General features: G+C 42.1%; 1 protein-coding gene across 3 annotated transcripts in view; it reads left to right on the top strand.

The window, feature by feature from the left end:
- sema6cb (semaphorin 6Cb) overlaps positions 1-24,920 on the top strand; it is a 130,646-nt gene that overhangs the window by 67,932 nt on the left and 37,794 nt on the right. For all 3 annotated transcript variants that reach the window (XR_013964393.1, XM_080768648.1, XM_080768649.1), the window contains exons 4-7: positions 16,062-16,261; positions 18,660-18,774; positions 20,094-20,151; positions 24,391-24,447. Coding sequence is in view for 2 of the 3 variants with exons in the window: in XM_080768648.1 (XP_080624774.1) it covers positions 16,120-16,261; positions 18,660-18,774; positions 20,094-20,151; positions 24,391-24,447 (372 nt within the window). In the remaining variant the exon portion in view is untranslated. The remainder of the gene's footprint in view (positions 1-16,061; positions 16,262-18,659; positions 18,775-20,093; positions 20,152-24,390; positions 24,448-24,920) is intronic.

Below are 24,920 nucleotides of genomic sequence, written 5' to 3' on the forward strand. Positions count from 1 at the left end.
GCAGAGTGCATTTATCACACACTCACACTTAATGGCACCGCACTGCTTGGACTCAACAGTGCACTCGCATCCCCATCTAGCCCTGTTACAGATGGGCCTGTTTGTCCTTTTGTTGTTCATTATTATGGCCCATCTAGCCCTGTTACAGATGGGCTTGTTTGTCCTTTTGTTGTTCATTATTATGGCCCATCTAGCCCTGTTACAGATGGGCCTGTTTGTCCTTTTGTTGTTCATTATTATGGCCCATCTAGCCCTGTTACAGATGGGCCTGTTTGTCCTTTTGTTGTTCATTATTATGGCCACTTGCTCAAATGAAAGTCTGGAGGCAACAAAGCTGCTCCTTCTTTCTTGGCATCCATCTTTTATTCTTGCTCCCCTCATGAGGATTGGTCTAGCTTCTACTACATTATTGTCTTTGCATCTGCAGTGGGCCGGTGATGTACCACTGGCTCAGAAACTTGAACTTGAAAAGCAGAGCATATTAACACTGGAAGAGTCAGGAAATTGACAGAAAATGGTACATGTGCACTTTGACCTGCCCATGAAAAGTTTTGTTTTCACCGTGTGGGAAGATGTATGAGCTATTGACCATAATACACACCTTGTGATGACCTTACTAATTATTTATTTATTTCTTTGAGTGGTGCAGCCATTGGCCAGCAATGTATGTCCCTGGCAGCTGGCTGGATCCCTGGCTGGCTGGGTCCGTCCGAGCACAGAATTAGCGTCACCACCAAGTTCGCTGCAGTCTAACACACACACACACACACACACACACACACACACACACACACACACACACACATATATACGTATAAACACAACTAGTGTGTCTTATTACACACAGCACCACTCAGTTCAGACGGGTCTGATTTCTTTTAAATATTATGTTGAATTCCATGACCACCTGCAATACCTCACCGGTTGAAAACCCATCGTATAAGCAATAGCAAATATGTGTCTTCCTCTGGTACTTTTATAATTTGCTGCTTGAACAGTGTGAAATCCTTCATGCAATGTTTTGATCATCTGTGTTCTTTATGTGAAGACCACATTAGGAGAAGATGACCGGAGCCCCCATAATTAGATGGCCTTTTAAGCAGGCTTTGGTGCCCCTAATGACAGTTGAGAATTTAGCCTGTGATAACAGCTTATCCTCCTTAAGTGCTTCAGGATCTATAGTATCTACACCAGGATCTGGGCCATGCATTAACAGCTCAAACACATTAGACACACACAAAGCACACACCCAGCACTTACAGTAGACATTGCTATGCATTACTACTGCTGAGATGAGAAAGGTCTTGCATGTCTGAAGGTTAAATAGACTTGAATCAATGCTGTGATGAGCTCAGAATTCAAGTTGGAGCTATTGGGTTAGTTGGTGTGACAAACCCTCCTACCACCCCACACCAACCCCCTCCCATATTGAAGTATTGCAAACAAGGTTATAGAATATAGGTCCCAGAATGTTATTGTTACAGTATAAACACAACTAGTGTGTCTTATTACATACAGTGATGATAATCTGATGTTGCCACTCTGATAATCAGTGTATAGTTGTTGAACCTGCTGGCCTGAAACTGAGTGGTGGAATTGATTGTCTGGCTGATTCCAGACCAGTGGGCTGAGAGACGTCGCCATTCCTCCTCCCCTTTCTCAGTAAGGGTGACTGGCTAGCCCCCAGCCTCTGTTCCGTGTCCCAAGGCCAATTACATCAAGACAGCAAGCATTTGATACTACTTCAGACTGACATGATATAGCCATAAGCCTCTAAGAACAACAACATAATGCCTCCTATTCTATGACCTGCCCGTGGCCACTGACTTTTCTTGGCTGAGAGAGAGCTAGTTATAATATGAAATAAATGGAGCCTGAAAGCCTTTGGGCCTTTTGACATATGTCTCAATGATGTCATCAGTATGAGACGGCGCTAATGACGGCGAGGTCAGCCGCTGCTGTGGGCTACTGCGGGAAAGAGCGTCCTGATAACACTGCTCCTCTTTCATCTATTCTCCTGAGATCTGCGGTGTGTGACTGTGTGCTGATGCCACTAACACATGGATGGCGCGTTTGAACACGGACAGTTTCATAATTGGATGAATGCTATGCGAGCAGTGACTGTTTGTCCTGAAAGACAATGATGAAGCGTTTAATCTGCCAAGGAACAGTGAACCACTAGGCATGATCATGCCATTATCTCTGCCAGGCACTCTCCCCGCTGTTTGCCCTGATTTATATTTCCCTTAATCGGCATCAACTGCTCAGATTGCAAAAATCATTCATTTATAAAAGCAAAGTTTGCGGTTTTGGTGTGTGCCTTTACTGAGGATGCACCAAATGTACTTTTGTCACACACGTTCCCCCAGTGACTTCGTGTTCCTTCTGTTCTGTATAAACTCGTTGGGGTAACGTGACATGGATGGATCTGCTAGGTGACAGGTATTTGATTGCCTCTGCTTACGTAGGATAAAAGGCAAGTGGAATGATCTTCACTGCTATTTATCTTCCTTTGATCAGTTTTCAGCTACTCCGTCTCCCTGTGTTTCGTCTCTTGCGTTGGAGCACTCTGTTGGCACAGTTTGAATTGCAAGCTCCTCTTTTGTTGAGAAGACGACCCAACTAACGGGAGTGCCTGTCCATTAAATCAATGAACAAAGGATTGTCAGTGGGCCCGAAGTAGCGGGGATCATGGAGAGTGTCTGATGTCTTAAGAGTTAAGTCTTCTAAGCTCCCTGCAGTTGTACAACTGTAAAATTTGAGATCCATCACTCACTGTCATCTTCTCATCAAGAGGAAGTCAAAGTTCTGGTACTCCAGTACTGTATATCACTGAGGGAGTCTCCACTTCAAAATTGATGCATAAAGAGGATACAAAGCAAAGAGTACATGCAGTACATCAAGCTAATGCATGCCACTGGATTCGATTCTCGATTTACTGGAAAGGAAAGGCGAGATGGAGATCATATAGCACCTCTGTTAATAGAAAGGTCTCACTCCTTTATTGTGCCGCTATATTAGCCTGGCTAATAAGTCAGACTAATATCACACAACGGCTGATTCTGTCTGGCTTATTAGCCAGGCTACCGCTATATTGGTGCTTCAGGTAACTGTACAGTATGTCTGTTCAAAGGTGAAAAGGTTACTACTACATCACTTCTTTTGGCCATGCCACTGTGGGTCTCTTGCTGTGACGTGTACTGTACTGTAGGTGTAAGTGAAGTGGCGTGAAGTTCTCAAGAGAACTTGAACTATTATTATTATTAGCATCAGTTTAATGGCTATTAGCATTTCAATTATTATCAGAAAAGTGAAGTGGCGTGATGTTCTCAAGAGAACTTGAACTATTATTATTATTAGCATCAGTTTAATGGCTATTAGCATTTCAATTATTATCAGAATCCTTTTCTGTGTTATCATTAGCTTGAGCAGCATTTCTCAAATGGGGTTATGTGTACCTCTAGGGGCAGAGATACGTGAGAAAAAGTGAAAAGAATATTTTTAGTGTTTAATGATAAATCACTGAAAAACGTAGCTGTAACCTCCTTATAAGTCTTATAACACATGTGCTTTTCGATTGCCGTTTCCTAAACAAAATGATGTAGTCCGGGAAATGGAGTAAAGAATCCAAAAAAGTTTAGAACTACTGGCTTAGAGTTTATAGCATTATTAGCATAACATTGACTTCAAATTGACATTTTCTTACTGTGGCAATGTGTGGTCCTTTACATAATAGAAACATTTTTGCTGTGTAGAACTTTAATTAATGTGTCGCTTTCAGGCAGCCAGGCACTGTGCTCCTGATGGACAGGGTTTTCCTAGCTGTGCCCAGGGTTTATTTTGGGTGCCTGCTGCTGCCTTGGGCATTGGCAGCTAACCAAGCCAATTCCCCAGAAACCCATCTTGAGTGCCTAATCAGAGTTATGTGATTAGGTAGATCAGCAGCAAGCAAGTAGGCCTACAATATGTGCACAAGCCCTAGTGGGCATCTTTTGTACACACACGGACACGAACACACCCCATCTCATAAATGGAAGGCAGACAAATCACCCACCAGAGGACTATTACCTCATAGGAGGATGAGGAGGTCTGTAGTCCCTCCTGGTGATATAAACCACCCTCTGGTGATCATCTTTTACATGATAGCCGCTGACAACGCTGTCTGCTCTTCTCCCTTCCTTCTGCACTTAACTCTGACCGCAAATATGGTCTTTTTCACACAGTATGTAACGGCACAACTGAATTGATCTAGTTTCTGGGACAAGTCGGTCCTTCGTAATTTAGAAATATATGATCCAGACATGTAAAATGTATTCCAACAAGAATGAATGTGGGGAATATCATCTTCATCTAGCTAGCTTTCAGCACTCCTCACATCCTTGTCGGGATTCAGCAGTTATGTGAGAATATTGACGGCCTCTGGCAGTACCGTAGTCTGCAGTACAAAGTGTGTGGCACAGGAACATTTCTCTCTGCTTCATTCGCCTTCACAACTTCATTGTTTTGCTGTCGGAGCAGAGGACGGTGTACACGATCAGAGTTGGGTATTGTATTCCAGCCTCTGCATACAGACACTTAGTGTAACTGCAGCTAACTTTGTGGTGTTCATGTTAGCTCAGACTACAGTGAGAACACTGATATGCTATTTTGAGGTTAAGCTGCAGCATGACCATGTCAGGGAAACACCTTGATATGGTATACTCATTGTGCATTTTATAATACTATACATGCTTAAGTACAGTATTTCCCCAGCAAGGTGGTATTATTACTATTAATAGAGATGCACATAAAAATACCATATCGGTATCTGATTGGTCTAAAAATAATCCAGATTATTTTCACTGATTTATGACGCAATAATAATGTGGCCGTCAATGGCTTCATTCTACATTTAATTTGTGTACTTATCTCATTCAGGAAAAAGAGTACATTCATTGAATACTTTATTAACACGTTGGGACAAGTCCCTATAGGGCCTAGGCTTGTTTCCATTGTGGTCCTCTATATAATATCAGAATCTGTCAGAATCCGTACTGGCAGATATGACCCTGCAAATAATCGGAGATCGGATATCGTTCATAATTCCATAATCGTGCATACCTAATTATTAATAATAATAATATTGATGTTTTAAGGTAGGGTCATGGCGTCAGATTAAGTGTAGTACTTTGTTTATATACTGTGTGTAATGTGTGTGTATATATCATTTTAACCCTTCTAAAGCTCTAGAGTCTGCTTGATATTCTTTTTACAGCCTATTTCTCCAAGGTTGGATATCCAAGCACTCTCCCGCCCACCTATAAACATACTGTACCCAGAGGAATGTTCTCAAGTCAGTAAAGTTTGCACATTGGATGACTTCTGCTTTTGGTTCTTGAGGCTTCTAGAGTTGAAGAATAGAGTTGTAAAAATAGAAACACACACGCCTAAAATAAACTCACACACGATCTTATAACAACAACACTCACAAGTCTTTCCCTCCTCGCCCTGTATTTCACATCAGTAGCATCGGGGCGTAATGGGGGTATCCAATTATGACGTCCTTGAACAGTGCTTGAATTTCTGTCAATACGGGGTTCAGGTAGTGTTTCTCAGTAACACTTTGAATTATTGATGATAGGCAGATTGAGAGAAGACGGGGTAGTTAACATTCACTTTTATGTATGAGCGGAAAAGGGGCAGAGGAAAGGCGGTGGGGAGCCCAGATGCCCTCTTGCATATTTCAAACCATTCCATATGATTAGGTGACCCCGGGACGAGGAACCGGTAAGATTGAAGATGTATGCTGATTGAGTGACAGGGTCCACGATATGGTCAGTGAATTATATGCTTCTCTGAAGATTAAACTAAATTATTCACATCAGACAGACAAATGAAGAGAAAACCATTAGTGCGTGGCTGATTCTCTTCCACAGACAGCCTTCTGGGCTGTTTTTTTCTTTCTTTTTCCAAGTAGACGTGAAAGCGATGGATGATGCTCTCAGTGGTGTTCCAGATCGATGGTACAACAGTCTCAGTGTCTATTATCATAGATGTGAAGTCTGGCCAAATCACTCACTGTGGCAGGAAATCTTGACTACAAAGCTATACTTTTTTGGTCCTTAAGGCTTATAGTACACAAAAACTGTAGATTATCAAGTTTCAAATGTAATTGTAAACATTTACATCCTACTTCTGAGTTTGCAATCGGCACTGAACTGAAGCACTTTGCTGAAGTTTTGTTTTCTCTCTGCCTGTCAGATTAGCTTTACCCTGAAATCTATCCGGTGAAGATGAGTAGGTGAGACTTGTGAAATAAGCAAGACTTAATTGAGCAGCGTATTCTGATGTGTGTGACAATAGATGTCCGCTGCCACAAGACGGCCCATCAGTTTGTCTGACGTCTGAGGTTAAAGCAGTGTCCCTCTGGGAGCTCACTGAGTGGCAGTGGTGGCAGGGAGGGTCCTGACCTCCCCAGACAGACACTTCTCATACCATCGTCCCAATTTCACTGCATAGATGCTATAGCTATACGAATGAGAGCATTTTAACTGACACTAGCCATTTGACACACTAATCTCAGAACTTAGGGGCTGCTGGGAGTCTGGGACCATTGATTTTCTATTCCTGGTAAAAAGGCAAGAAGTGAGCCATCACTCCTCTTCGACCCCGGATGCTAATGGACTTTTTAAATGTTGTCACCGGGGTCCCTTTGGAAATGCTCTGTTTATGCCACTGCTCCCCAGATAACCTTTTGTGTTTGTGTCTCTGACATGTTTGTGTTCAGCAGCCATTCAATCTCATCTAAAACAAATTTCGGACTTAATAAATGCCATTTTGCTGGCCAAAATTGACACGAGCATCTGTGCAGCAATATTGGCTGCCTGGTTACCCGTAGTGATGTCACCCTTTTATATTTGCTCGGTTGAACCTTTTACCTTTGACGGATTCAGTATGCACAACATAACACCCAAATCCTTTTCAATATTCTTTCATGTTATGCAAATAAGCAAAAGCCAGTATCAAAGCAAAGCTTCACCTCAAGAACATGCTGAAATGCTGGCTACAATTGTGTGTTACTTCAAAGTGTTCTAGACTAAGTTACAAAAGTCAAACCAAAAAGCCTGAGATCTGCTGCCCTCAATGAACAATGGTGATTTTCGTGTAGGTTCTTTCAAAGACATTCTTAATTGCTACTAGGCTTTAACTACAATAGCATGAACTTGTTTGCACCACATGTAACATTCGTCTGAAAAGTTCCCCATGGAAACTGCCTGCGTGTAGCCCTGCAGGGGCTGTTCTCCCAATTATTGGCGAATGCTCCTTGATCCCAATTCCAATTTGCCTGGACGGCATCTGCATAGTTAGCCGTTGGAAATCTAATTAGAGAAGCTTCCCCCTGTCTGAGAGGGTGGAGTGGAGAGTTGAAATTGCTGCTGGGCAAAAGAGAACATTGTTGCAGAGGCATGTCTTAACGGATGTCATCTTGAGGAAGAACTGTTGACATCTCAGTGAGTTGGGTACAATCTCTTTACCCATATCATCTCCGACTGGACGGTGTCTCTAATGCCTCATGCAGAGTAGGTTGTGAGAGAGAGGAGAGTTGGGAATGACAGGAAAACAAGGTAAAACTCTTGTGTAGCTAATTACAAGCCACGTGAGCCTTCTCATGGGACTACTGCTTGGGACAGCAATCAGATATTGGTGGTCTGACGAACCCTCCAAAAGGAGGTCAGGTGTGATATAGACCAGCCTAAAAAATACAGTAGGACTCTTTGTACAGCATTATGGGGTTGTTTCCCATCAACAATGAATAGATATAGATTTGTGTGGGGGGTTGGTACGAGAAGTCCTCTGCACTTCCCGAAGCATAATATTCCCGAACTCCTTGAACGTGTGCGGTGACACAGAACTATGAGGAATTAATGTATGATGTTAAGCTAATGCAATTTAAGCTGCCTTCATAATATGTTTGATATTTTCCTAGGCAGTTGTATTTCTGCTTTCCAGTTGTTACAATACTTATTTCTATAGCATGTTTGAAAAAAAACCTACAATGTGCTGAACACAATAATCCTATAAAAGCAAGGCAAGCTATAAAACAACTACGTAGTTGTAGGACAGTTTTGAGTGGTTCATGGGAGATGCTAATGTCATCAACTAAACATGGGCATGGATTTCTAAAATGTTGTTCTAATCTATGCCAAGAAACGCCAAATAGTCATAGAATCTAGCTGCTCCTGAAATGGTCAAATAAATAAATAACATATGGCCCATTTACAAATTTGTAGATATTATATTTGAGCTATTCTTGAGTGTGTGAGTACGCAGGATTGGGGTGAGAGAGACAAAGAGAGAGAGAGAATGCTCTCGCTCATGTCGAGGTGCATGACGAGACCAGTCGTTGACTCTGCTCAAAAGACAATATGGACTAGTCACTTTAGAATGTAATAATTACAACGCACGCATGTCTATTTTTGGGGTTTAATATATAAAGCTCGGATCCTCATGGGTAACTGCATTTCAGACGATCCGACCCAGACCCACAGCAATTTGGAATGGATCCGACCCTGCCCGAGGGACCGGCTCAGCTCTCGGGTATTCGGTTCCGGATGGACCCGTGCTGCCCTCTACTAGGGACCACTTGACCAAACACACAGTATATTAGCTGATCATGCCAATGGGATATTGTGAAGCAGTGAAAATTCACACATTTAGCCTGTACAGTTAGATACTGTAGGGTGACCACCCCCTATGTTCCCTGGCCCCCAGAATAGGCATGCTGGGGTTCATGTGGTTAATGCTATTCATAATGATGTAATTAGGTTTGGTACAGCCATAAGTTCAGAGATACTAACAGTCCGACAGTCATTGTTAGACGTTCCTGTTCCTGGGTACTGTATTTATGAACGCTGCATGTCTGTCCTGTTATTGTCTTGTATATATTACTGGCAAAGCTGTGTTACTTATTTCGCCACTTCTCTTGGCCAGTTCACACTTGTAAAAGAGACTTTTGTCTGAATGTGGTTTTTACTGGTTAAATAAAGGACACCCTAACCCCGTCTGCAAGCACGATGCAACGCATGTCGGGACCAACGGGTGATTTTGATCCCGGTTTTGGTGTGTCGGATAAGCGTGACCCCATTATGTTTTTGTATTTCTCAAGGTGCACTAATTTCATATTGATAGATAGATAATATTGATTATATTATTACAGTGGCTAATAATCTTTATTATAGATTATAGTGGATACCAGGGAATATGCCCCCGGCCCCTCACTGTGTGTGTGTGTGTGTGTGTGTGTGTGTGTGTGTGTGTGTGTGTACATAGGTTGAAGGTGAGAGGTATAGTACTGTATATTCCCTAGCTAGGAGAAACAATGAGTAGAAGTGAAGCACTGGGTCATCATCAGGTCTCTTGCTCGGTGGCGGAGGCGGCGCCATGCGTAGAGCCAATCAGTTGAACCAATCTTCTCCATTTGGGTGGGTCCAGTGCTAGGGGGCGGGGCTCAGCTCCAGTCAGCGACAACCCCAGTTGGTGTAAGTAACGGGTGACGGCATCAATCCATCGGGTGCGGGGTGCTCTGCGGGGGCGTTTCCAGCCAGCAGATTTTGGATCAAAGTGGAGGATAGCGTGAGTGGGGTGTTCAGGGGGCAGTCTTTTGGCATGGCCATACCAGCGCATCCGTCGCTGTGCTGCCAGTTGGGACGCAGGGGGCTGTTGGGTGCGTTCCCGCAGTGTGCTGTTGGAGCCATTTTATCCCCTCTATTGTTCGCAAAGCTCTACTGTCAAAGCCATCAATTCTGGCAGCCAGAGTCCAGGTTTCTGCTCCATAGAGAAGGATGGAGAGGACTGAGGTGTTGTAAATCCTTAGTTTGGTACTGTATCTCTAGATATGGAGTGGTGTCTCCACAGTGGCTTCCAGAGTGTTTTCATGGCGCTGGCTGCCAGGGCATGTCTCCGGTTTATTTTGGTTATTATATTGCCATTGTTAGTGATGATGGATCCTAGGTAGGTGAAGGAAGTCACAAACTCAACTTCCTCTCCACTACTAATATTCCAGATCTGTGAGGGGGTAACTGCCTAGTTTAACCCCAGGTACACGTGCACAGATCTGTTCCATCAGATAGACGATGATGCAGTTAAAGAGGTCTTGTGCAGCTACGCATCCCTGTCTCACTCCGCTATTGATTGAGAACCAGGTGGAGTTCTTGCCGTCTACACGCTCGCAGCTTTCAGAATCACTGTAGAGCTTTTGAAGGAGAGTGGGGCTCCAAGGATAGTGAGGATCTGGTCTAACGTCAGCTCACGTAGACCAGGAAGAGTGCAGTGTCAACAATGCATGGAGTGTTGCTGTCACATCACCTAGAACAGATGTGAACAAAAAACAATTGCGCTCCCCTATATCTTTATTTATTTTTTAATATTTATTTTTGGTCAATATACATAATTATCAACTTACTTTTGTAAAAAAAAGGTTTAGGGAGAAATTCCCCTTTAAGGATAAAATTGGCATTTAGTATTTTAATTATAATTTGTCTTTTAATAGAACTGTGCTTGGCCAAATGGATGGATATGTAGGACATACATTTGACTAGGGAGAGTTCATTTTTGAATTAAAATGTATATCTTTTTTTAAAGATGATACCCTGTTCGTCTTATCCACGCCACTTTATAAAGTCCATGATTTTCTCATCATTCTCCTTTTTGCATAGCTCTGTGAAAGGCCTTCAGGGGGTGTGTGTGTGTGTGTGTGTGTGTGTGTGTGTGATGAACATGGTGGAGGGGGGGGGGGGTTGGGGTTGTCTTATCAAACCACAGAGCCGGCACTGTTGGCTAATCCAAGTGAATGTCGGATAATCAATTGACTACCCCAGGGGCTAGAATCCGTTGCTCTCCAAAGACGTCCAACTGCCAGCACCTCCCAGATGGCTTAACAAGTCCAGTTCATTAAAAACTAAATGATAAAACCTAGAACTCAAAACTAGAGTCTGCAAAGGGATAAACGGTGGCGTATTCCCTATTGCTTGTTGTCAGTCCATCAGCCTGTCCAAATAGACATTAAAAATCCTACTTGTGGGAAGTGAGGAGTGCTCTTATCATCATACATTATCATACATCATCACATTCCGCCCAATCAATTTGGCGTCCTCACTTTTCTGTCCTCACCTTTTCACCTCAAATCCGTGATACACACAGAAAGCTGGCTTTATGATCATCATACATCACATTCCGTGTTCAACCAATCAAATCATCGCTATGGGGTACACACATTGCTCAGTCAATTAAATAAATCATCGCTATGGGGTACACACAAAGCTGGGCATAGGAGGGGCTAGTGCCCCTCAAAAAGACAATCTGCATAATCATTATACCACTAGGTCTGTGACGCAGCCTTTCTGTCGATACATTGTCCAGTCACTCTGATTTGTCAATCAAAACTTGGTTGGCGCAGGTGCAAAGTTCCTGCCCACCACCATGAAGACTGGGGTTTGAATTCTCTGGCATCTCCGGCCTGGCTGAGCGTCCATACGAGCACAATTGGCTGTGTTCACGGGAGGGAAGCCAGGCAGTGAGAGCCAGGTCACTGTTGGGTGTTGAACTGTGAGGAATAGGCTGTTGTCTGCACTCTGCACTCTGCGCGCGTGCGTGCGCGTGTGTGTGAGAGAGAGAGAGATTCGGGAATTGGCATAACGACTGAATTGTGAGGAAAGGGGGAAAACTGGCACACAGAAAAAAACTGTGCACTTGAGATTTGTTTGCAAACTAACACTGGAGAAACCAGAAAAATGTAACCCCATGACAACTCTGGCAAACAATTCTAAAGTGGAGCAAATAAGACAAGTGCTGAGTGCACTGTGAGTGAGGTGTGAAAAAAAGAAGATGCAATGGTAAGAAAATGACATCTGGTACATGTTTAATGGATAAACAATTACAAAAATGGATATTTATTTTGTGTATAGCCCCACTGGCATGTTTATGCAAAAGGTATATTGTGCTGTTTTAACACTGTTTATTGTTTTTGTTTTGGGTTTTTTCCCTCCCGTGTGGGGTTCATATGTATACATTTGTGTACAAGGATAATACATAGATACCCCACATTTCCCACCTGTCCACCCGCTGTACCCACCCCCTCTTCCCCGATGCAGAGACAAGAAACATGGAGCAAAAAAATAATATATAAAGATTGAACAGAGATAAAAAATATATCTTGCTTAGAAGTTGATGTTTGTGTTAGTAATGTCTATAAGAGATCTGCTGTTTTAACTCTGTTCTGACATATCTTTGAGATGTGTGTTGTAGGAATTCATAGAGATATTACCATAAATATAAGAAAAAATACATTGTACAACCTTTTTCTCTAACATCAGGAAACTGGGTTAAAAGAGTGGATGAGAGATACAATTTATGTTCCAATTATCTGTATTTAATCAGTCAATAATTATATATTTTGTAGATTTAATCAACTACTGTACCATGTACTGTATGATTGTCTGCTGGACTCATACCATCCAGTTTTAAACTGTAATAACAAACACATAGGCCGGTCTACCTAGAGGGCAGTATACCTGTGAATTCCCTTTACACACACTATTTTCTTCATCGTCGTCGTCCTTCATTTTACCAATTAAGAACAAATTCTTATTTACAGTTATGGCCTGGCAAGGGCAAAGACCTCCAGAGAGATTGAATTAAAAAAAGATGTCGTCTAATAACGGGATGGCCTGTGCAGTAACGCTGTGGATAGCAAGGTTTAGGTATGCATGTATCAAAATGACACAAAAATAAATGAGTTTGTGAAAAGGATGATCATGGGTTTGGTGGATCGGCCGGGCGGTGGACCTAAAAAAAAATGAAGAAATATTCACAAAATGTGAAACATTCTTGCTTCTTTGGCTACTCCTAGCGTGCACAATAGGGGTGGGATGATATGGGTACCTCACAATAAGATATCTGTGGCGATATTGGGCCCTCGATAATGATCAACTTTGCAGCTTGTCCACAACAATGGGTACATTGGGTGGCCTACTACTACTAGTACTAGCTAATCAATATCACGATATATCGTCCCACCCCTAAGCACAAACAATTTAGTGCAGTTTGTTGTAGTGGTTTTTGATGTTGGCCATGGACAGACACACAAAAACGTGGGAGACAGACACAGACAGACAGACAGACGGTACATACAAATACTCTTCTAGACAGCTCTACTCTAGGCAGCTCGCTGTCCAAAGGGATTGGATTTTAAGGTATTCATCACTTTTTAGATTCAACATTGTTTTCATCCTTCTGCATTATTTGTATCAAATCAATTATGCCTCTGAATGCCTTTGTTTTCAGTGTATGCTAGTATTTTCATAACAGTGTTTTACCGCTTTGACAATAGTTTTACATTCCTAAATGTTTTGATACAACATTTGGCCAAATACATAGATCACCATCTCAGCCACTCATCTTTCTGCCAAATCCATAACGGCATGTTCTGTATGAATCAGTCTAAGAAGGATATGCTAGTTTACATAATATTACTGCAGCTTCCACCCAACTGGATTACATTGTGCAGTTCATAGCATAGTCGTCTCATGCTGAGAGGCTTGATTTATATTTAGTTGTGCACCAGTGTCATGTGTGGAAAATAGGTGATCTACAAACTCATAATGTGTTGCAGCATGACGTGTTGTGAGCTTGTAGATCTGCTATTGTAAGTGCACAACAAAGAAGCTCAGTGTACAGATAATCATGTCAAGAAGGTGTCATGCACCCAGTGCTTTTGCTTGTTGTGGAAATATAGGCTGGTATTTCAGTGCATATGGCAAATCTTGCATAAGCTGTTCTTCATATTATGGTTGTATTGTTGGGCATGAGTCATCCCAACATTCTCCTGGCCACATTCCTTTGGCTAAATAGTTATACCCTGTGCATGTCAATGATCTCTGCTTTCTTTCACACAATTCTGAGTAATCTTAGCTTCTACACAGCAAAATCCTCCATGTTAGTTGCACTGTGTGTGGCGTTCTTTTTATTTTTATACATTTGTTATTTTAATGAATATACGGTATACTGTATATTCGCTCGGTTCGCCCCATTTGTGCCGTGCACATGGCGTGTTTGAGTGTAAAGTGACTTATTTTCGTATGTACTGTACAGTATGTGTATTGTATAATATCTTTGGAATAGTGCTAGTTGTGCATGATCATTGAGACAATGTCATTTTGTTTTAGTTTGCTAAGTTTGGTAAGGTATAATCTAAATTAGGAGATGATTTGGCCCTTGCTCTTTCCTTGAGTGCTTTGACAGCCCTCAGAGTTTTATCAAAGATTCATCATAATATAAATTGAGTTAATCTAAGTCTAAGTGTAGGCAGGAGTAGTTATTGGCAAATCTGCTGTTTGGAAGAAAGCCACGAAGACAGACCACCTTTGTGTAAAAACAAAACAAAATTTAGCCTAATCCATTGGTTACCCAATATTGTCCTCGTATATTGCCCTATATTGCCAGAATTACACACTGGCGGTTGTAATTCATGAAGTAAACACAAGCAGACATCATCCACTCCCCTCGATTTATGGCACTGTGATCGTCGCCTGACCTCATCGCTAAATGCACTCGTCTCTCCTGAATCTAAATGAGGCAAACTGTTATCAATATTGATGACGGTTCATATCTCTGTTGACTTTGTTTTCTGCTCCCACTTAAAACCATGTGGCCCAAGTCCCATTGCCAGGTGACACAGTAGGCTACATAAATTCGATGTGGCTTGTAAGAATGCCTCTGAGGACTTACTGCTCTTACTGAGTTGGCGTCGTGGTCACAGGTCAGCGTGTTTTTAGAGTTGGCTTTAACAAATCGCTGTGCCATCCATCTGTTCCTGTCTCTTTCCTCAGATACCCAGCAGATGTGAACATTAGCATACGTTAGACAATTTCAGACACAACGCTCGCCATGAGTTTCAATGACATAATTAAGACTTATCTTGAGATTCAATATTTTTATTGTTTCATCCCATTATTCACAATAATCGCAAAAACAGCAATAAAGTAATGATAGTAAGGTGTGTGTGCGTGTGTGTGTGTGTGGTTTGTTTCTTGCGCTCTTATTTGTGTCTTTTTCCTCTAAAGCATGTGCTCTATAAATAAAGTTGGAGAGTGTGTGTGTGTGTGTGTGTGTGTGTGTGTGTGTGTGTGTGTGTGCGCACACACACACACACACACACACACACACACACACAGCTGTCTGTGCGTGCGTGTGTGTAACAGCCAACAGACCGTTAGTTAGTTGACTTTCTGTTAACCCAAGTCACTGGAGAATGGTGTAGGGCCAGATGTCATGGTGTTCCCCTCAGAGGCAACAGTTTAATTGTGCTAAGTCACCTGTGAAAGACTAGAGGCTGTAGGACATGAGCCAGTTGTTGTCCTGGTGGCCAGGACACTTGTGGGTTGCCTCTTCTCTGTTGTTACCAGCCCCCATCTTCCCCTAACATACACGTACACTCACATGCACAAACACATACAAAGCACGCTGTATCATTTCTCACTTAGACATCGAGCTCTCACACTGTCTTGCTCTCCCTCTCTGCCTATCTCTTCTGATATTTTACTTCTCTCTCTAAATCTCATACAGTATATTTACTGTATCAATATATAGACGTGTGTGTGTGTGTGTGTGTGTGTGTGTGTGTGTGTGTGTGTGTGTGCGCGCGTGTGTACACTGTATACATTATATACGTATACACACGTGTGTATTTCATATATATATATATATATATATATACGGTATGTGTGTCTGTCTCCCATCTCCCATCTAGCCGGTTCAGCTAACTCTCAATCAAAACCACCGCAATGGCATAAGGTGTTGCATGCTAATAAGAGCTTAGCTGCCAGCCTTAAAGTTGCTGCAGCCATAACTCAGTCACCTAATTATTATATGTAAATTCTTCTCTGTGATTAAATGGCGTATTCACGTTTCAGCCTAATGTTAAAATGCTGCTGGGGGAGGGGTGGCTGCTAGACAATGGTATTAATTCATAGCAATGCAAGGACTATGTTAACTTATTGGTTTGCTGTGTGTCTCATGTCCTATAGGCGGAGGTGTATCTGCTGTCGGCCATGTGTTTCTGGTGAGGTCCAGTCAGATGTCAACATGAGGCTGGTCCTCGGGTCGCCACGTCCCCTACTGCCAGCGCTCCTGGCTGTCACCCTCGCTGCCATCTTGCCACATCTGTCCTCAGGAGCCACTCCCTTTCCACAGGACCTGGAGCCAATCAGCGTCGTGGGAAGAGAGCGTAAGTCCCTGCTCTGTTGCGTTGCCATGGTTATCCCTCATGCAGAAGTAGCTGATGTGAAGTAAAGGTTAAACCCGATTTCACACGCAGAGAATAGCAGACTTACAAGCTCAAAATGCTTTGCATCCGCAAGCTTGTAGGTCTGCTATTTGCACGGTGCGTGACACCGCTGTGCGACAGAACATGAATTATTTTCCTCCAAGGGGGCATGCTGTTATTGTAGATGGCTGGGTGAAATATTACCAGGTTCAAAGTCTAGTGCAAAGTTTAAATGCAAATGTTTTGACTGGGTAGGTTTATTGACCTCATCACACCATTTCATTGGACCACCCAAGGAGCCCATCAATGGGACCGTCTGCAGAGCAGGTTGTGGCTGGTAAATGTGCTTTTCCATAATTGATTTAAGAGATGGCTAAGACCAAGACCTGCACACTGTAATTGATCTATCTGGAAGAGAGTAACACAGCCATTAGCAGAAATAGCCACGCTAATAGTCCTATATGTGGAGCTCCATCCCAGGTGTAATGAGAACCATTTGTCATTCCGGGTTAGAGCGGGTGACGGCGTGTCAGAAGGCCCTCACAACTCTGGAAGACGTCCATTACGTATGTTAATGCAGTAATATATTGCAAACGAGCCCAAAGCCTCAGCTACCATGCCTCCTTTCTCCCCTTTGCACCCTTTTCTGAGAGGATGCCGTCTCCCAGGGCAGTCTCTCATTTACGACACTTATTGCTTATCCGCGGCTACAAACCATAGGATGCACATTGTACCGGAGAGAAAGTTGTTGCTGGATTTGAAGGAAGTGTAATAAGAGCTGAGAATGAATTAAAAGTCCTTGTTTTCAGAGGGAATGATAGTCGGGCGGGGCCAATAGGCAGGTGGATCCTCCCACCACAGTGAGGTCCATTGCTCCGCCATTAGCTCTTTAAATGTTTAAACAGTCGATTAAAGGAGAGTGGTTAGAGAAAATTAAGGCCCCTTCAGAAATAGTAATTTCACACCAAGACATAATTTTGCTGAGTTTGCAAATTCAGCAGTGGTAGCCTAAGTGAGATGAGAGGCTGGAGGGTAGTTATACCAGCCATTCAGCCTTAAGTAGCCTGAACCTGAGCGTAATATGGCCTGGAACAAAGGGAGAGTGTGGGAGAGCTACTGATGTACAGTAGCTCCATGTTGGTAATGAGAATGCTGATTTGATACTGATTGGAGCAGCAGACCTAAATGGAGCATGTGGGTCATGTTTGCTGAAAATGCTTACTGTCTGTCCTCCCGTTTGCATTTGCAGTTTGAGTACATTAATATAGCGTGTTGAAAATTATATTACAGAATACAGATACAAGAATGATGGAAGAAGAAAAAAAGGACAAAGCTGATTTTAACTTTTATTGCCATGCTAGGTGGCAGCAAAGGGTTGCTAACCTGTGCCAGCCGATCCAGGGATTTCCACCATTGTAACCATCGACTGTCATTAGCATTAGCTCACGCTATTTACATTTCGCCAGAAATGTTTACATGTCGGGAGCGATGCGAGACAAAATCACAAATAACATCGGAACTTTGGATGGATGGCTATTACCATGGACAGCGCTCGTACAGAGTTATAATGCTTTGAAAATCCTACTTTGAACAGAAGTATATGGGGCCGTTTGCAAAGATCCTGGTGCTGGAGGTGACTGGTGACGTCTCAGTCAACTGAGACGTTGACTGAGACCAATGTTAAAAGCTGATTTTCGGCCTAGCCGCTTCATATATGGTGTAAAGGGGGGGGTGGGGGGTACGAATATGTTCGTACCTAGCAGATAACGTCCCATAGCTGGGGAGTACGAACATATTTGTACTAGCACAGAAATAATGATCTAAAACATGATCAGCACGCACCCCCCTAAACATCAGCATTCTTGAAGATTCATAAGGCTGAGTTGTCTGTACTCAGATTTGAACCCATGACTTTTAACACCACACCTACCATCAGTTCCCAGGACTTCCAGAAAACTTGTAGCACCAAACCAAGCTAATTGTCATACACGGAGTTGGCAGTGCCCAGATTTTAACCCATGACCTTGTGTTCCAAAGGTAGCTCTATCGGCTATCCAGACACAATCAGTTGTTCCATTGTTAACAGCTGAGAAGAAAAAAAAATTAAATACTGTATGAAGGCATTTCAGTCTAGTTCCTTACAATCCAGGTACAGAAAAGTCTAGATATTGCATTTTACTTAACCTGTTCATAGTTGAACCTTTTTGCAGTCGATGAAAAGGACTAAGCGTATGCATGTGCCCCGTTGAGCCAATATGTCAAAGGTTGTTAGCAGAGGGTCATTAGTCAGACATTTTCTAATATCCCAAGTGTGTCTTAAAAGCTTTCTTTACTTCTGCCCATCTTCCCTCCTGCACAGACTCCTACCTTTATCCCGGTTTCCAGGGACTAATGTCAGACAATGACACGGTCCGCCTAGGCTTGGATTTCCAGAGGATGCTGCGGATTAACCATATGCTCTACATTGCTGCCAGGTCAGTGACCAGCCATTATCCTCTTAACCGGTTCCCTATAAACAAGGCCAGATGCACACCATCTATCCTGAGAACCTGTGTATAATCATGCCTTGCTAGTTAGGGGGTGGGTGACGGTAGTTTGATGGACACCTCTCATCGTAGATTCATTCTCCAGTGTACTAATTTATGGTATCCCACCAACTATATTTATTCCTATTCTAAGCAGCAGTGATCACACCTGCACTCACTTACAATAGTCTTTGAGTCATTTCCAAGTGCACCAAGTCCTTCAGTTCCCTACCCACCCACACTGCTGATGTAAAGGCGGTATTGGCAGCATCTTGACAACATTCTTCAATAGCATCTCAGCCTGATTGCATTTAGCTCTTCTTGCAATCACGTTGCCATAGGTTAATTATCTAAAAAGTTTGAGGTCTCACCTCTACTTCCCATTTCATTGTGCAAAATACATTATGTTCCAATTTTGGCCCTGGGCCAAACTGCAACACTCTAGCAGCCAAGAACGGTGTCCAAAAAGGTATGGATATTCTTAATGCACCTAAGTGGACTTCATATTTTCCGCAGATGCAAACAACAAAGTGCTAAGTTCACTGTGCAGACTAATGTATATTACATCAATGCAAGGAAAACTTTTTGTGATTTCTATTTAAAAACATTTTCTGGGACAGTTTTAATCTCTTGCTGAAAACCAGTCATGGTTGTGTGGTTGTGTGAGTCAAACTGCTTGCTGATTCAATTTGATAATGTTAAAAACAAAACAATTTTATGAACTATGTTGTTTGGGAAGTAAGTTTATTTTGTAATATTTGTAATATGTAATATTTATAAATATGGCATACTTTGCATTAAAAGTAATCACCAAGTAATGCGTTAATACTTTTGCATTATTCTTGTGTTACACCATCAAATGAAGCGGAAAAGGACTTGACATAAGTGTAGGAGGGGAGACTGAATGGAATTGAAAAGAAAGCCACAATGCTATTCGTATAAAAAATGTCTTTTAGCTGTCATGGTGAAACACAAATTACCCAGAAGGGTTCAGTCTAAATGAGCATCTGTTAGACAAACTGCTTTGTCACTCATTAGTTTGCAGTTTCTGAAAGTAATGTGTTACTTTGACATACTGTGTTCCAAATTATAACCAATCTGTAAGTGATGTTTTATATATTACTATATAGTATTACCCCAACACATAATGCATTAGAAATGATATTTTGGTTGAGTCACTGCTCTTTGGAGGGTTGGGTTCAAAAGTATCACTGCTGGAGTCCAAGGGGACCGTTTGTAATGCTGTCTTGACTTTTCATCTCTTCCAGGGACCATGTGTTTGCCATCAATCTTGCCACGTCTTCTGAGCAAATCACCCCACAACAGGTAAGCCAAAGGACCATGTGGCATGCCCTACGAAACACTTGGGGTAAAGGTACTTTTATTTGTTTATTTGTTATTTAATTTGTTCCGATCTTTGAATAATAGCATGCTTCTCTTTAATTAAATAGAAAAAGTAATTTTCTGTTGGTCTCTAAATACGATCAGATTTTCTCCACGTCCACAAATTATTGAGTGAGGAAAATGAAATCAGTATCTGAGACTGAGAGTCATAGGTGAGGACCGTTGGATAATGAGGCCATAATTCGTTTTTATCACACCCATTGCCTTATGAATGAACAAAGGAAAAGTAGCATTTGATTAACACTTTAATTCAGGGGTTCTCAAAGTGGGTCCCTGGGGGTCCCAGGGAGTCTCCAGCAAAATGAATCAAACTGTTTAATTTCACTACTATTTCACTGAGTAGAAATTAAACTAATGACGATGTTTAAGGTTTCACAAATTCACTCTCTCCACTGTCTGTTATCAATCCACCTACAGCATAGACAATTGTAGAATTAATGACTAATGATTCTTCTCATGGCACAATTTGCTTTCAAATGGCGGTCCGTAGCCTAAAACGTATGAATCTGGGGGTCCTTTTACATGAAAAAGATTGAGAACCACTGCTTTAATTGAATCAATTATAAAACGTATGTAAAAAACATTGTGTATAAAAGCATTATGTTAATGGTTTTGAAGCATACATGACTTAACTTGAATCCAATTAATGCTGCTAGAAAAAAGCGTCCTTCGAGCGTATGTGCGATGTAGCGGGATGCACATGCAGATTAGACACACCTATGGACTGACATGCGGAAACAACGGTCGGACATGCGGTCGGACATGCGCTGCTTCCATGCTTGCGGTTTGGGTTAGGTTAGGGTTTGAGGTATAGGTTGTCGGTCTAATGACAGTCGGACCAATGATTTGGGTTAGGTTAGGGTTTGAGGTAGGTTGTCGGTCTAATGACAGTCGGACCAATAGTATGTCTAAACTGAAGCCTGTACCCGTAGCAATGACAAATGTGTATATGGGTAAGTGAGGTAGAATTTGGTGTTGGAGTAGAGGGTTTATTCCATCCCATGTAAGGTATAAAGTAATCTTTTCATTATAGCCCCAGAGTACACCAAACTGTACAGCTGAAAATTTTAAATTATAACAGAAGATTGTGTTGTGAAGCAAGGATCCAGACATTCTGACCTGGTAAATCACCTTGGAAATAAATCTATCATGTCTACCAAATTCATGCAGTTTTAACCAGTCAGTCAATCAGCACATGCTTTAAGTTTCAATTCAATTGTCCAGTGTGTGGCCTTTTGTTCACTTTATCAAAGTCAATATGGTCCTCTGAAGAAAAGTAAAATGCTGCCAACCCCTGCTGTACTCTCAGTTTACTTCTAAATAAGACAGAGATTCGTATTTAAGCTGACTTGACCTTGGTGGAAAGAAATCAAGAGAGCTGGATTCAAAACAAAGATTGTCTAAACTTTTCTTTTTTATGATGCAAACTTTCTAAGTAGGGGTGCACCGATGTGGAAATTCTTGGTTCAAAAAAACAATCTAGCCGATAGTCGCCGATGTTTGTATACCGTATTTATCCAAGTGGTAGCCTGGGATGTTAATATGCAAAATCGCTTTGGACAGTCAGCTCAGCTCAATGGGCCATTTTATCATATTATTTTACCCAAACAATTGGAAACCATAACTGTGATAGGCGTTTTTGAAGGTATATATAGCAAATGGCAGCATGAGACTTATTTTTGTTTAATTTAAGTTCTCTGCCCAACACACCATACTGTAGTGGGACTGCCCCCACCACATACAGTAGGCCCCAGTGCAATCACGCTGCCTGCACTGTCTATATCGACGATTCCACGACACTGAACCCATAGGCTTCACGCTTGCAAATTTTACTAGATGAGTGAACGTGTAGTCCTCATGAAACATTAATGCAGTCGCTTCCTTCTTGGGTTTTGCATGAACACTGTATGAATTATTTATACTGTACATGCATTATTTTCCCATAGAAAGTTTAATTTAAAAGTCCCTCTCGGCTCTCAGTCAGCTCAGCTCAATGGGCCAAGTACCCAAGTTCCACAACTACGCATGTGCCATCTCATTCAGGTGGCAGAAATTCTTTTGGTTCCCTGAATCAAACTTCATAGGCATCGTTTACTCCCTGGAGTTCATGGGGGCGACACACTGCCTGGCAGTAATTGCTGCCTTAGCAGCTACACTTGAGGGAAACAACACTTTCTGCCTCCTTCAGCAAGCCAGTGAGTGCATAGTTGTTGAGTTGTGGTGCAAAAAAATAATGTGGTTGTACTGTCACTTTAATATATACCAACTAAAGATGTATAGGCTATAATATATAATATTACACTGCTTCGTTGGATGCTTGATTCTGATTGGTCACTTGATCACTGAATTCAGCAGTGTGTTATTGCTGAATAATGAACGCTGAGCTCAATAACAGACCACTGTCTAATGAAAGGCTCCTTCTTGATTTCTTTTGCTGTATCCAACATGCAGTGGTGCAGAGGGCATTTCATAACTGGGGGTTGTCCGATTTTGCGACAACATTTTTTAGCCTACATGCTGAGACATCCTCTTCTTAATGGTTGTGTAGGCTATTCAACTAACTTCATGATTTGGACATGGATTCAACTGTTCACTCTTTGTTTTCAATAGTTTTAAAAAAGTTCCCAAAGATCCAGGATCCAGTACAGCTGTTTGCATCCGACTGTCGCGTTACATAATCACGCTACCTTCCGTATTCCCATGAACATTGTTCTGGTTGTCATGACAACGCAGAGCGTTTGTCAGGACACACGGTGACCTGGCATAAAATATTGCAATATCCTACTTTCATTACCGTTGGCAAGAAAATCCTTCGTTTTGTTACCTAAGGGGGGAATTTATAAATGTCTTTATTAAGTAGCTGTATAATAAGGATAATTGACAGCGAGCCAGTCAGGATAATAAAGACCGCTCTGCTTCGTGCCGGGATCTAATCAATAGTAATCATCCTGTCAAGGTATATTTCCCAACACTGTCCGGCTCGCCGTTAATTATCCCTTGCATAACACGCTGATCATTGTATCAATATTTGATGCTAATAAAATAAGAGTTGCCTGGCTTGAGAATATTGACTTTTGTTTTGGTAGAAAGAAGTGACATTGTTGGAGCTCTACAATGTCAATCCATCTTTTTCTAAGCGGTGTTCAAGAGAAGTGTTCATGAATCTTTCAGCCATTCCCATCTAATTTGAAGAGAGTATAAAATTAATGAAGACTCTAGCCATATGCCACTTGAGAATTTTGACTTCCCCATCCTTTCTGTGCCAGAAAGTACTGTCGTAGTGCTTGCTCTTTGTCATATGTATATCGGTTTCTGCGTATTGGCTAAATTTCAAACCAATTCCCTGTCTTTTTCACCACATGCCCATCTGCATTCTCCCCTTCACTGATCTCCAAGGGGCTGGGTTGGCATAAGTCATTATTAGTAAACCAAATCGAGCATGGACGAGGGAGGGCTTATATTACCATTGCGCTGACTCCTAGAGAATCCTATCAGATCTTCAAGAGCGAAAGTCTCACTGGAGACACTCCACTGCAGGCCCAAGAGGGGAGCAGGGGGTGGGTTTAAGAATCACAGAAAACAGACACCTTCATAATACTCTGCTGCTGAGAATGATTGGTACAGTACCTTATTCCCTGCAATTTCCCAGAAGTCCTTGGTGGTTTTGATAAGCCCAGAGGGCTGTGTGGTCAGTAAATCACCCTGCAGAGATGGCATTGAATTGAAGCCACCAGGCAGTGCATTAAACCTTCAACCAGGCTACCTTGTTAACACACTGATGGATATACCTGTTATTGCCCCCCCCCAGAGTACGCATGCGTGTGTGTGTGTGTGCGCGCAGATAATGAATTCATGGTTTATCGCATGATGTTAACCTGCCGTTGATTTTTTAAATTATTATTAAGGCACCATAATGTTTACGTACTTGCTCACTGACAAACTGTGAAGGCCGCCCCAGGCATCTGTGGTATTTGTCTGTTTGTTTTTCTGACAGTTTAGTGAAGTTAATGAGATTTTCATCACAGCTGTCTTCCTAATAGCACGTGAACGATTGGGAGCAAAAGAGTGTGTGTGTGTGTGTGTGGGGGGGGGGGGGGGGGGGGGGGGGAGCGGAGGGCTGCTGTCTCCGAGCTGACAGTTGGCTGTCTGTTCATTTTTCAGAAACTGACTTGGAAGACAAAGGACGTGGAAAAGTGCACAGTGAGAGGGAAGAACAGCGTGAGTATGACTGCCTTCCTCACCACCTCTACTTCTCTCATTCTACCCTTTTTCTGTCTATCTTGCTCTTCTCTGACTGTCATAGAGTGAAGTTTGTGATATGGTATGCATAGCTATCAGAATAGGCATCACTAGACATACAGTATGTTAGTGGTTCTGCCTCCCCAGAATGATTGGTGTATGTTGTCTGCTGTTAACCTAAGCCCTATACACTTCATCGTATGATGAATAGCAAAAATAGACAATCTACAGTATACGGTACGTTGTGAGCTTGTAGATCTGCATATATATTTTTTATCTTTTTCATTTCTAGAAATTGGTGAAAGATTTGGAGAATTCCCTAGTTTTTGAGAATTCTTGACTATGCCCAAAATAGCGACACCAGAGTTAAAGTGGTTAAAGTTTTTAATATTAGATTTAATTTTAATTACATTTAATTTTTGTATACTATAAAAAAAAATATTTTATGTTAT

This window comes from Protomyctophum bolini (genome assembly GCF_963924005.1).
Source record: "Protomyctophum bolini genome assembly, chromosome: 7".
Lineage (NCBI taxonomy): Eukaryota > Metazoa > Chordata > Actinopteri > Myctophiformes > Myctophidae > Protomyctophum > Protomyctophum bolini.